The sequence below is a fragment of the Suricata suricatta genome, chromosome 4 (genome assembly GCF_006229205.1).
Source record: "Suricata suricatta isolate VVHF042 chromosome 4, meerkat_22Aug2017_6uvM2_HiC, whole genome shotgun sequence".
NCBI lineage: Eukaryota > Metazoa > Chordata > Mammalia > Carnivora > Herpestidae > Suricata > Suricata suricatta.
Genome location: NC_043703.1, coordinates 131,761,827 through 131,774,829, shown reverse-complemented (window position 1 = coordinate 131,774,829; position 13,003 = coordinate 131,761,827). Strand labels below are relative to the sequence as shown.

At 41.8% G+C, this 13,003-nt stretch overlaps 1 protein-coding gene across 4 annotated transcripts in view; it reads left to right on the top strand.

The window, feature by feature from the left end:
• The window catches only part of EML4 (EMAP like 4), a 152,368-nt gene extending 139,907 nt beyond the window's left edge, over window positions 1-12,461 (top strand). For 3 of the 4 annotated variants that reach the window (XM_029937878.1, XM_029937876.1, XM_029937880.1), the window contains 4 exons: window positions 5,987-6,074; window positions 6,582-6,680; window positions 8,755-8,885; window positions 9,709-12,461. In XM_029937878.1, the coding sequence (XP_029793738.1) occupies window positions 5,987-6,074; window positions 6,582-6,680; window positions 8,755-8,885; window positions 9,709-10,182 (792 nt within the window). In that variant the 3' untranslated portion in view covers window positions 10,183-12,461. The remainder of the gene's footprint in view (window positions 1-5,986; window positions 6,075-6,581; window positions 6,681-8,754; window positions 8,886-9,708) is intronic. The other variant, XM_029937879.1, reaches the window with a different exon arrangement.
• The last annotated feature ends 542 nt before the right edge of the window (window positions 12,462-13,003 follow it).

Genomic DNA, 13,003 nt, shown 5'->3' with positions numbered 1-13,003 from the left:
GGCTAAGTTCTTGATCTCACAGTTTGAGCCCTACATGTGGGGGCCCTGTCCCCTTCTCTGTCTGCCCCTCCCTCCCTCACTCTCTCCCTCTCAAATATTAAAAATAAAGAAATAAATAAATAAAGGAATGGAGTCATCCCTCTATACTGTTTCTGTGTATCCAGCCTTTCATTTTCTCTTCTGTGGCCTGTCTGCGTCTCACTTCCCATGTTTGCCCTTGGGAGCACACTGACTTCCTGCTGCCCTTGGGTTCTCCACATCCCCTCCTACACACACCCCAAGCCTACTTGAGTAGGCATTTTGTGCCTCTTACCCAGATCATATAATTTAGAATGACCTTTTGTCTTTCTTTTACTTCCCATGAAAACATCAATCTTCTTGGTGTCTAGTACATACTAAAAATAGTGGTTTGACTAACCTGTAGGATTCAGGGGTTCATGGTTATATCATATATTCACATATAAGCAGTTTGATTTTATAACTGCTGCTATGGAAAAGTTTTTAATAAGGCTTTGGACTCAGAAGCTCTTTTTAACTTGTGTTCTGCAAAGCCCCAGGGTTTGGGGGTGGGGTTAGGCCAGGCTAGTATGGATCTGATTTTCTTTGCTTTGCATATGAGGCTTCTCTTGTACGATTTAATATGACAGGAAGATTTTTTAGCTAAAAAGAATTTGAAGACTGCTGGTTGGTTATCTGAAATACGTCTGAGGATTGTGAGGTTTTACAGTTTTGGGGCCTTCCATAGCTTTTCTTTACCTCAGCTTTTCCTGTGCTATTTTGAAAATGTACTGCAAAAGGCCTTACTTGTAAATTCCATTTCTAAAATGCTATTTTTAAATTACTTTCTGCTCGTCTTCAGTGTTAGAGCAATGAGTAAAAGATAAGCATGATTTAAATGCTGTGCTTCATATGGTCCAGATGTCTCTGAGCTGGGCTTAAACTCTGGCTCCACCTATTCTTATAACGGTTACTCCAGAAAAGTTATGTAACCTCTCTGCGTCCTAGACTTGCTCATCTGGTAAATGGGCGTCCTCCTGCAGGCTCCTGCGAGATTGAGAGTTGACCGCGTATGCCCTGTGCCTAGAATGTTCTCTGCTCAGTGCTGGGTGCCAGCAGCAGCAGCAGCATTGTTTTCAGTAACTAGATGAGACAACCCTGGGTGTTACGTAAGGGTGTTTTTCAGCATTTAATATGAATCTATGAAAGTTCAAAAATAGTTTCCTAATTATGGATAATCGTGTATTTTCCTTGAAAGAGTTTAAGTGTTCTGACCAACCTAAAGTTTCTACTCTATTTGCAGTGGGATTAGGATGCCCCCTTTTTTTTAATTAAAAAAAATTTTTTTAATGTTTACTTCTTTTTGAGAAACAGAGTGGAGGAGGAGTAGAGTGAGGGAGACAGAGGATCTGACGTAGGCTCTGCATTGACATCAGAAAACCTGGCGCAGGGCTCGAAATCACAAACCGTGAGATCATAACCTGAGCCAAAGTCGAGCACTTACTGAGCCACCCAGGTGCCCCAAGAATTAAGATGCTTTTATTCTGCACCTGAATGCCAGCACACTGGCTTTCTCTTTACTCCAGTTCCTGGCAAAAGGATTTAACTAACATTGCTACTCTGAGACCTTAGCATAGGAAATGTAATGTATTGAAGGTACAGTGGTGTACTATTACAAAGTCTGTTCTGATAGGAAAGAAATGCTGGTGAAGGTAAGGTCCTTTTTGCCAGGATTTTGGTAATTGAAAATATACATCAAAAAGAGAGCATAAAAGAGTCTTTAACAGTCTGCTTAGAAACCTCCAAGAAAATGGGGCGGCCCCTGGGTGGCTTAGTTGGTTAAGCATCTGTTGATTTTGGCTCAGATCATGATCTCATGGTTCATGAGAGGGAGCCACGCATTGTGCTCTCTGCTGACAGCACAGACCCTGCTTGGAATTCTCTCTCTCTGCCCTTTCCCCACTCGTCCTCTCTACCTCTCTCTAAATAAACATTAAAAAATCTCCAAGAAACTAATCCAGTATTGCCATAAGGCATTAGGATTCCATGTTTGTCTAACAGGATATATTACAGTAAAAAAAAAAATGAGGGATGTGTTATCATTGAAACAAAATCATCAGGGACTCAAGACCTTCCTTTTGTTATATTCTGTCACCCTCCAGTCGTCAGAGCGTAGTTCCAGGTGGAAAGGATCAGAGCAAGGGGAAAAGACGCTACTCTTCCTAAGTCAGTTCTCTTTGAGTTTCCCTGGAAGCCCCACTCAGTGATTTCTACACCATCTCCAACTGCAAAAGAAGTTGGGAAATCCAGTGTTTTAGGTGGGCATTTAACAAAAGGGTGGCAGGATGTAGATTGGATAGGAAGCTAGCAGCCTGTACGCTAGAGAGTTCTCTAGGGCGCCTGGCTGGCGTAGTCAGAGGAGCATGCGACTATTGATCTCGAGGTCTTTGAGTTCAAGCCCCACATGGGGTATAGAGATTAAGTAAATAAATAAAACTAAAATAATAATAATAATAATAACTTTCCCTTAAACCAGCAAAAGCACATCAAACTTTGATGGGGGGGGAAATCCTGTTTGCAGCAGCAACCAGAACTGTAGATGCTTTGAGAATAAACCTCGCAAGTAAAGCACAGGAAACAAAAGATTTGATAAAAATAGCTGTTCTCTACAAATTATTCTCTAAATTTGATGCAGTCTTAAATTTTTTAAGTTTATTTATTTTGAAAGAGAGAAAGCACAATCTGATGAAGGTCAGAGACAGAGGGAAGAGAGAATCTCAAGCAGGTTCCGCACTTGGAGTGCAGAGCCCAATATGGGGCTTGAGCTCCTGAACCGTGAGATCATGACCAGAGCCCAAATCAAGAGTCAGACACTTGAGCCACCCATGCACCTCCTTATTTAAATTTTCAACATGTTATTTATGAGCTTGATAAAATGGTTTTGGAGTTCATCTGAAATTTTCCACATACCACAAAACTGTCACCGTTGGCTGGAGATAGGCAGACTAATGAAACAGGAGAGTCCAGAAACAAGTATCTGTTTATATGGAAATTTACTAGATGATAAGAGATATTTCAAGTTAGTAGGATAAGATTATCCAGCATGACAGCTACTAACTACAACTTTCTGTTCATGAAATTAAATGCGGTCCAGTTCCCTGGGAGCACTAGGCATATTTCAGGTCCTGGCTAGTTGCTGCCGCACCACACCGTGCACACACGCATCTTCATTACTACAGACAGTGCGGTTAGCCCTGCTCTAGATGGTAGAGGGGAGTCACGTCTGGTACCTACTTACAAGGAAAAGGCTAGATCCCTAACTCTAGGCCTTGGAATGTTTTTAAAAACTCCCCATATAATTTTTTATAGCGAGGGTTGCAAACCACTGATGTAGATGGTCCTCTAGTTGGCAAAGATTTAGCTAAAATATTTGATTTCTTTTCAGAGTAGTATTCTTGAGCTCCATCACTTGTGATTATTATTTTGATTATTTAAGAGCAGTAATGAAAATTCGGGATTAGAGTACAGTTTCTTTTCAAGAAAGTAAAATAAATTTTGTTTTGAGAGCGAGAGTGCAGGCAGGGGAGGGGAGATCTTAAGCGGGCTCCATGCAGACTCCAGTGCAGAGTCAGACACTCAACCAACGATGCCACCCAGGCACCCCCATAGGTGTGCTAGATTTTCTTCCCAAGTGTGTCTGTGCGCTTGGGTGGTATTTGAAGCTCCCTTCCCCCAAGCTGTACCTGTACCTTCCACAGCCTATGAGTTGGGTGGGGCAAGGATACTCTGAGGTGGCACATGGGAAGGTGACATTATAGATGCCAAATAGTTGCATTTAATCGTTTCTCTATTTATTGGAATCCATATGAGGGAGAAAATACTCACTTTGTTCATCTGGTATGAATTTTCTATGTCTTTTCTTTATTTGGGTACTTTTCCCATTTAGCAGTCCTTTTTGAGAATCGTTTATACTGATTTACCTCCTAAATATGTTGTGTGTCCAGTACAGATGGAGCTACTTGAATTATGTATACATACAATGCTTTTTTTTTTTTAACGTTTGAGAGAGAGTGAGCACATGCGCGCAAGTGGGGGAGGGGCAGAGAGGGGGAGACCAAGAATCTGAAGCAGGCCCTGCACTGCCATCACAAAACCTGACATGGGGCTCGAACCCACGAATTGTGAGATCATGACCTGAGCTGAAGTTGGACGCTCACCCAACTGAGCCACCCAGGCGCCCCTACATATAATGCTTTTGATGCTCTTCTGAGTAATGTTATTAAAGCCTTTTCAGAAAGATCCAGATGATAATTTTAAATAGTTCTACATTGATGTGAATACTTTCTGGAGGTCTGCGCTTTGCGGATTAATCTAGCGAGATCATTCCTTTGTGTAGTTTTCTTACCTGAGAAGATGGCGTCTCCTGACACCAGGGCCGAGCATCATCAGACTTCGTGTGCACCAAAAAAAGGGTTTGTGTGAACCCCATCCTTCTGGCATATTCAGAAAATATCCAGTAACCACATGTGTCTTTCTGGCTTTGAAAATTAGAAAATTGATTTGTTAAGTTGGTAGATCTCCATTGTGCCTACCCAGTGATTCCAAACCCATTTTCCAGAATACCTCCTCATTTCTGGTGGGTTCAGGAGCTTCACAGTTCTCAAACTCCCATAATTTAAATTCATTTAAATGTATAAATATGTATATTTGCCATACAGCACTGTAAAGCGATCATAGCTCTAGGGAGGTATTGTTAGACTTAAGAAGGGTAATGGAGTAATTAGAATACTTGTGTGAAACATTAAAAACTGTGCCTAAGGTACTTTGAATTTTTTAACTTAAAATTGTGGGTGCATAAAGCTAATAATTCAAAAAGTACTATAGAAATTAAGTATGTTTTTACCACAGACTGTAGGATATAAAAGTGCTTTTGAATTTCCATGGACTTTGGTAAACCATTAAGACCTATGTGTGATTTGTCTTAGAAATCATCAGATGCTCACATAGGAAGCCAACAAAATACAGCATTTAGTAGTTTTATGTCTTAATTCTCAGTATTAGTAAAACCAGAGCAGAAAAAGATCACGGTTTGGGGCACCTAGATCAGTTAAGTGTCTGACTCTTGATTTCAACTCACGTCATGATCTCATGGTTCATGTTCAAGTCCCGCATCGGACTCTGTGCCAACAGCTCAGTGCAGAGCTTGCTTGGGATCTTCTCTCTCCTCTTTATGCCCCTCCCCTGAAGCTCACTTTCTCAGAATGAATAAATTTTAAAAAATCACTGTCTCTCTGTTTAAGGAGTTAGATAATTATATTGGATCCAGCTGTTCTGAAGGAGTACATGTTGCGTAACATCTTCCCCAGACACATTCTTTGGATTAGAGTTTTTCTAGGAGCCCTTCATATGCCCATATACATGTACCATACTCCCCAGCCTCTGGGGTGTACTGTGGATACTAAGAAGCACCCAGGAAAACTTTTTGTGAACAATCTGGAACCATTATTTCATTCTCAAAAATGAAGCCCCTCTAAAGGGGACACCAGTGACTTTAAATAAAGCCTGAGGATATGGTTATCTGTGAAGTATCCTTTAAGGCACAAATTTAAGAGACTCCTCATTCTTGGGAGTCTGACACGAGTAGCTGGTGCTTGTTGCTATCTGGGTGAAAGGCCAACAGCATATTCCCAAGTTCCAAGTGTTTCCACCGGTTTCCGCTGTGGTTAGATCTCTGTCCCAGAGTTCCGCCACAACTCTCCATGTTTACACCGGCATCTTCCCATACCTGCATCTTTAGTTGCCAATGAGAGAGGGTGAGAAAGGACGATAGACCTGCTGTGAGCACGCTTCAGTTCTAGAGGCTCTGATACTCTTCTCTGTACTTGAGGAATTCCAGATGAGTGGCTGCTCAGAGAACATATTGGCTAACTATTAAACGTCTTACTGAAAACACTGAATGCTTTCTAATAGTCGCTCTGTTACTCCCTAGGGACATTCCAGCTATATCACACACCTTGACTGGTCCCCAGACAATAAGCACATAATGTCTAACTCAGGAGACTATGAGATACTGTACTGTAAGTATGAACGACTACGCACGGCTGACATGGTCTGTCGGGCACATGGTTCTGCAGTGTGTGCCGGCCTCTCTGACGTGACAGACCAGATGTCACTGAGCTAAGGAGTGAGAATCTCACATGTGGGTCACTTCTCCAAGAAAGTAATGAATTAATTTAAATAGGTAGACATGTAGTCTTAAGAAATTAATTACTCAGGGAGATTGCTACTTTAATATGGTTTTGTATTTAACAACTTTCCTGAGGACAGGAAAGAATATAATGGATGGGCATTTACACTTCTTAAACAAGAGCAATTTCTGTGGGGAACAAGGAGTTTCTGTGGTTCTATTAATGGTAAAGTGAACAATTTCTCTTCCTTTTTAAATGTATCTTAATGTTTTTCAGTGTATGGATTAGAAATACGAGAGAAATACAAGTAAACATGGCTAGTTTGAATCAAGATGCACTTTCAAATACATTTGTACACAGGCACTATGATTATACTTCCTGTTTTTAAATTTAAAGGGGACATTCCAAGTGGCTGCAAACTAATCAGGAATCGATCAGATTGTAAGGACATCGATTGGACGACATACACCTGCGTACTAGGCTTTCAAGTCTTTGGTAAGAACATCACACCTGATGGGAATAGGTAGTTTGCGGGGTTTTCACATACAATAATATATTGCTAATTGAAAACTAGTCTGCATATGTTCTTCAGTGTTGTCACTAGTGATGCCAGATTCAGAGAAATTAAGTGTATTAGCATTGAACCAATGCGAAGTGTGTTCTCTGCAAAGTCCCACAGACTTTTGGTCCTCAGTAAATATGAAAGACAATTAAAAGGAAAAAAATTTACAATAATAGCAGATTGCCTTCCCATGTTTTTCCTCTACATGAAAACTGAAGTTTTCAAATAATAAATAAAAAAAAACTATTTTTAAATAGTTTTATTGATCTATCCTTCACATACTACATAATTCATCTATTTAAAGTATACAATACAGTGGTTTTAGGATATTCAGAATTGTGTGGCCGTCAGCACTATCTACTTGTAGAACATTTTCCTCTTCCCATTAGCAGTCACTCCCCACCTCTCCCCCTTCCTCCGCCCCCAGCAGCCACTAATCTTTAATGATTTGCCTATTTGGTACATTCATAAATGCAGTCATACAATGTGTGATGCATTGAAACAGGCTTCTTTCCTATAGAATGTTTTCGAGGGTCATCCTCATTGTAACCTGTATGAGCACTTTGTTTTATGGCTGAATAATACCCCGTTGTATGCATATACCACAGTTTGCTTCTCCATTTATCAGTTGATGGATGCTTGAGTTGTTTCTGCTTTTCAGCTCTTATAAATAATGCTGCCGTGAACAAGTATATGCAGGCTTTCATATAGGCATGTCTTCATTTCCCTGGAGTCTGCACCTAGGAGTGGAATTCCAGGGTCAAATGGTAACCTTACGTTTAACCTTTTGAGAAGAACGCCAGATTGTTTTCCTGAAGTGGCTGCACCATTTGCATTCCCACCGGTGATGCACATGGGTTCGATTTCCCCACATCCCTGCCAACAGTTCTTACTCTCTTGTATGTGAATGTCCAGGTATCCCACCACCATTAGTTGACATAGAAAGGCATTTTTAATAGACATATTTAAAGATAAAACAGGATTTCAGGGGCACCCAGGTGGCTCAGTCGGTTAAGCATCCTGCCTCTTGCTTTCGGCTCAGGTCATGATCCCAGGGTTACGGGATCAAGCTCCATATCAGACTCTGAGCTGGGAATGGAGCCTGCTTGGGATCCTCTCTCCCTCTGCCCCTCCACTTGGTGCTCTCTCAAAAAAGTAAACACAACTGCTGTAGAGATGGAGAGGAGTACTAGCCTAGCAAGCACTATATTAAATAATCCTGACCAGTGCATATACAGTTTCATTGCTCTAGGTGAAACTGAAGCAGTGCCAATAGCTGGTAATTTGCCTAGTTGTGTTAATGAAACAGTATTTATTTACTTAGCGAGAGGTGTCAGTTACTGGCTCTGACTCAGCCAATTCACCAAAAATCTACTTGTTCTCTAGAATAGCACTGAACCATAGGAGGCCAGCATCTCAGCCCTTACATATCCCATAATTTCCATCTAGTCTAATAGAGTTTGTACTAATTACATGGAACATGATCACCAGTGCCTCATAATGATTTGGAATAATTAAATTTGTAATGTCTCTGGACATAAATAATAGTTATAGGAAAATTCTGTGGGCAGCATGGTAGACTTATAGATAGCCTATGTGTTTCCGGGAAGAAAGAATCTTTGAGGTTTTCTTTAGGTGCCTACCTAAAGGGACCAGCTGTTTCCCTAGAGTCTACTTTGAGGAACTAGTGCTATGCTTTGCTTCCACACCTTGCCATACAACTGAGAATTTACCCTCCAACTAGAAACTTTAGAAAGGAACTTATTAGCACCATCTGCTGGCTACTACGGAGTACTTTTGTGTCTTAAAATTTTCCATCTTGAGGCTATTTTAATTTTACTAGATTTTGGGTAAAAATTGCGCTACTAAGAAATTTGTAAGGAAAATGTTAGCAGCTAAGAGTTTGAACACAGATGAAAGTAAGATTCTAAAATTAAATAAATGTAACTGTGATACTACATAGGTTTTAGGCTGAGTTTTCTCCACTGCTCTGTTTCCATATCAAAGGTGTCTGGCCCGAAGGATCCGATGGGACAGATATCAACGCACTGGTGCGATCCCACAGCAGGAAGGTGATCGCTGTTGCCGACGACTTTTGCCAAGTCCATCTGTTTCAGTATCCCTGCTCCAAAGCAAAGGTAAAATCAAAGCAGTGACGATAGCGTTGTAAGGCCTTTAGTTTGGGGCTAATTTTGTGTCTGTGGTGAGGAGAAAGGTGCAGAGTTGCTCATCACTGCCGGTGCTGTGCCCCTGTAAGTGTCCAGCAGGCACTGCTGCTTTTAAGGGCAAGAAGACCCGGACAGAAGGCAGCTGATATTTATTATTGTTCATGGTCTACTTTTTAAATAATTTTTAGCAGGTTTAAATGTCTCCTAAGCTGCTAACATACTTAGTTACACATACGATCACCATTATAAAGCTTGCGGGGCCGGGGTGCCCCCTCAGCTGACCATCCCAGCTCGTGATTTTGGCTCAGGTCACGATCCCAGGGTCATGGGATTGAGCTCTGTGTTGGGCTCCATGCTTAGCATGGACCCTGCCTAAGATTCTCTCTCCCTGTGCATCTCTCCAATAAAGAAATATTAAAAATAAACAAAACTTATGGAGCCATTTTCTAAATTAGCTACAGTCCCTGACCTAAGGGAGTAAATGCTCCCTTAGCCGTCTCAGAATAGTTACTGAGGTCTGATAGGTATACCAAAGTGATCTCCAGAAGAGACAGACTGTTCATTATTTTTTAAAATACATGGATATGGTCTGACAGTATGAATGTATGTCCAATTATTCTGTTTTTACCTCCCATATAAGTAGGTACTGAAAGGAAATTGCTGCTAGCTCTATTCCTCAGATTTGACGAGTGTGGCTTTAGTTTGAATTACTTCCCTTACCTCGTCGCTTCCGTTGCTGTTAGAGGCATGTAGAGAATGAGGTTAATTTTCCTGTCTGATGTGTTTCATACAGGCTCCCAGTCACAAGTACAGCGCCCACAGCAGCCATGTCACCAATGTCAGTTTTACACACAATGACAGTCACCTGATTTCAACTGGTGGAAAAGACATGAGCATCATTCAGTGGAAACTTGTAGAAAAGTTATCTTTGCCTCAAAATGAGATTGTAGCCGATGGTACTCTAACCAAAGCCCCCATCTCTTCCATTGAAAGTGTCATGCAATCTGATACTCCCACACCGCCTCCTCCCCAGCCCTTAAATGAGGCAGCTGAAGATGAAAGTAGAGTAAGCAATTCTCCCCCACTTCTGGAGAACAGCCTGGAGCAGACCATGGAGCCCAGCGAAGACCGCATCGAGGAACAGAGTGAAGGGGGCAGTGAGGACCTCGGTGAGCCGACCTTTGAGGAGCCATCCAGTGAGATGAGCAAGGAGCAGAGGGAAGCTCTTCTTGCCGAGGCCCCGCAGAGCCCCCCCCCCCAGTCTTAACGCCGGGGCTTCAGTGCGATTCTCTCTTCAGGCGCATGTGATCTTGTGACAGGGTTCAGACAACAGGCTGGGAAGTGACAGATCACCAGTGATGGAGATTTGGGTTTCTACACGATTTGTTTTCAGTGGTCTTACCTTCAGTCTCAAATGCATGCAGCCGACCTAACAGGTGTTTGGTGTGTGTTGAAAATTAACCAAACTCTTAATAGCAGGAGAGACTGAAACATTAATGCCTCAGAAATGACCATGGACACAAGTGGTGTGATGTAAATACTGGAAACAAAAACAGCAGTTGTATGGATTTAAAATAAACCCCTTGTTATCTGAACAAGTTTTCTTCAGGAACAACTAGAGGCATCACAAACACTGTTACTCATCTACTGGCTCAGGCCGTGCTACTTTTTTTTTTCCTGATGCAGAAAAAGAAAAGAAATCAGGAAGAAAAAAAAATGCTCTCTTACTGAGCTGTACTCCCACCCCCAATTGTCTAGTGGAAATTTTTTAGTTAAAAATCAGTCTTGCCACAAGCGATGGTGTTGCCTTGAGTCCTAATGCCGTTTCCTTCCACTAGTGGCAGGCGTCCAGTGCTGCCTTTCTCAGTGGTGATGAGACAGTCCCCTCTCTTCTTGTGTGCAGACCTGTTGCATCTGAGAACTAAGAAAGCAGTGGTTTGTTAAAGAGCTTTTAATGTATATTAAACCGGTAATACTCAGAAATAATGGATTCCTCAAAGGATTCCATTGCTGGCCTAAACATTTTTTGATGTTTGGCATCCAAGTGAATGGAAGAAAAAAACCGCATGCCTATAAAACTGTAATAATTACTTGGCTAATTTGAACTTAGCCTTCCTCATAATTTGTTTCTTTGATAACAGGAGAAATACAAAGACCGTTAACTTTGAATTGGTGCTTGAAATTCATTGGTTTCGTTGTAATTTTTATACAGCTTCCATCGAGGGATAAGATACTCAGCAAATTACAAATTCTGTTTTAGAGAAGTATGAATAACAGTCACTTTTTATAAATTGCATACTTAACAGACTTGCTACATATGCTACTTTTTCTCTGGTGGAGTCACTCAAGCCCTTGCAGTCCTGATGGGACTGTCCCCTGCAGTTACGAGCGACGTGGGTGTTATGCATTGGGTAGTATGGGGGGGGGTCTGGTTTTGTTTTTGTTTTTGTTTTTTTTTTGTCAGATAACTATGTTTTTCTTAAGTACATTTCCTACCATAAAAGTAATTACAAATACGCATTTCCTATATATTTGTTTATACATTGATATAAAATACTGTTTTATTTTTTAACTTGCTGAATTGTTTTGATTTTTTTGTGTTAGACCATGTTTAGAAACTTTGAATGAGTTCAGAAGTCTTAAGTATGCAAGTGTTTACGTGGTTGTGCCATTCCAAAGTGCATCAGAACTGTCATTCCCTTCTAGTATCTTCTCAGGAGTAATACAAATCAGGTATTTCATCATTTGGTAATTAATATACAAACTCCAGTCAACTCCCAAGGACACTCACAACATTTATATTCACATGCTGTGTGTAAGGGTGTGGGTATGTGTGAAGGGGTGAGTGTGACACTCTGTATCTATAGGGGAAGATATACACCACATCGAAAATACTCAGTGTATATCTCTACGTGTATAGGTATATGTCCACGTATATCTCTTTCCTTTTGTTTACAGTTCAAAAAAAAAAAAACCTCAAAGGATTTCTCTTCCAAAGAAGAGACAGATTCCAAGCAATCCATCTTTTTTCAGCACGTTCTGTACATAATGATCAGAGCGCATCAGTAAATGTCAGGCATATATACTTGCCTGTCAGTGTAATTAAATCACCAGATCAGCATGTGTTCTTCCCTGCAAGAAAAATACGGAGACGAACAAGTAGTTCTAGAAGAAAAAGCATTTCTTCACCTGGGAGATGCAGCTCTCTGCGATCAGGGCGTGTCCCTGGGACGCCAGGCGCCCTGCGGTTGCTGTGGACAAGGAGCTTTCTAATCGTGAGACTCTTGGGTGGTAGTTTCAAAAGACACTACTACCGCGCAGAAGCGGCCCAGCCCTCTTGCTGGCAACTACTGTTTAATGGTCAATTAAATCTGTGATAACGGTTGCAGGTGGGTGGGATTATGAAATTGTAGATGTTTTTAGAAAAACTTGTGAATGAAAATGAATCCAAGTGTTTCATGTGAAGATGTTGAGCCATTTCTATCATGCATTCCTGTCTCGTGGCAGAAAATTTTGAAGATTATGAAATAAAATAATCAAAATGTTTCACGTGTCTCGACTCTTCCTTTGCGTGTGCTGCTAGTCTCCAAGGCTGTCCAGTTATCACTTGCCGCCCCCTCCCCGCCACGATGGACACACCGCCATCTCATTACAGGAGAGGAGATTACTTCTCATTTACACTCCCACTTCATAGGCAAATAGCTTCATTTTCATTTATTTCATGACTGCACTCTGGGTAACCCTGGTGATCCTGGCTGCGGGACAGACGGACTGCCATCACCGCCTCGTCCTGTCGGCCCTGTGCGGCGTCCTGCTCCGGGGGGCCCGCACCCCGCACCGGCTTGCCCATGCCGCGCAGGGCCCTGGAGCCTCTATGCCACGGTCCTGCACTGGCTGCTACAAACTCTTCTTTCTGAAAACTCAGATTGGGAGCCTTCCGTACATTCCTCAGTTTAAAAATCATGGATATGATGGGGTTTTCGTCGCTCCCTTATTCATCTTCACTGACCCTGACTCTCTGTTCACAACCACCCCATAGACACGAACCCGAGAGGCGGCCCTGGGGAAGGAATTCCTGATCTCACCGG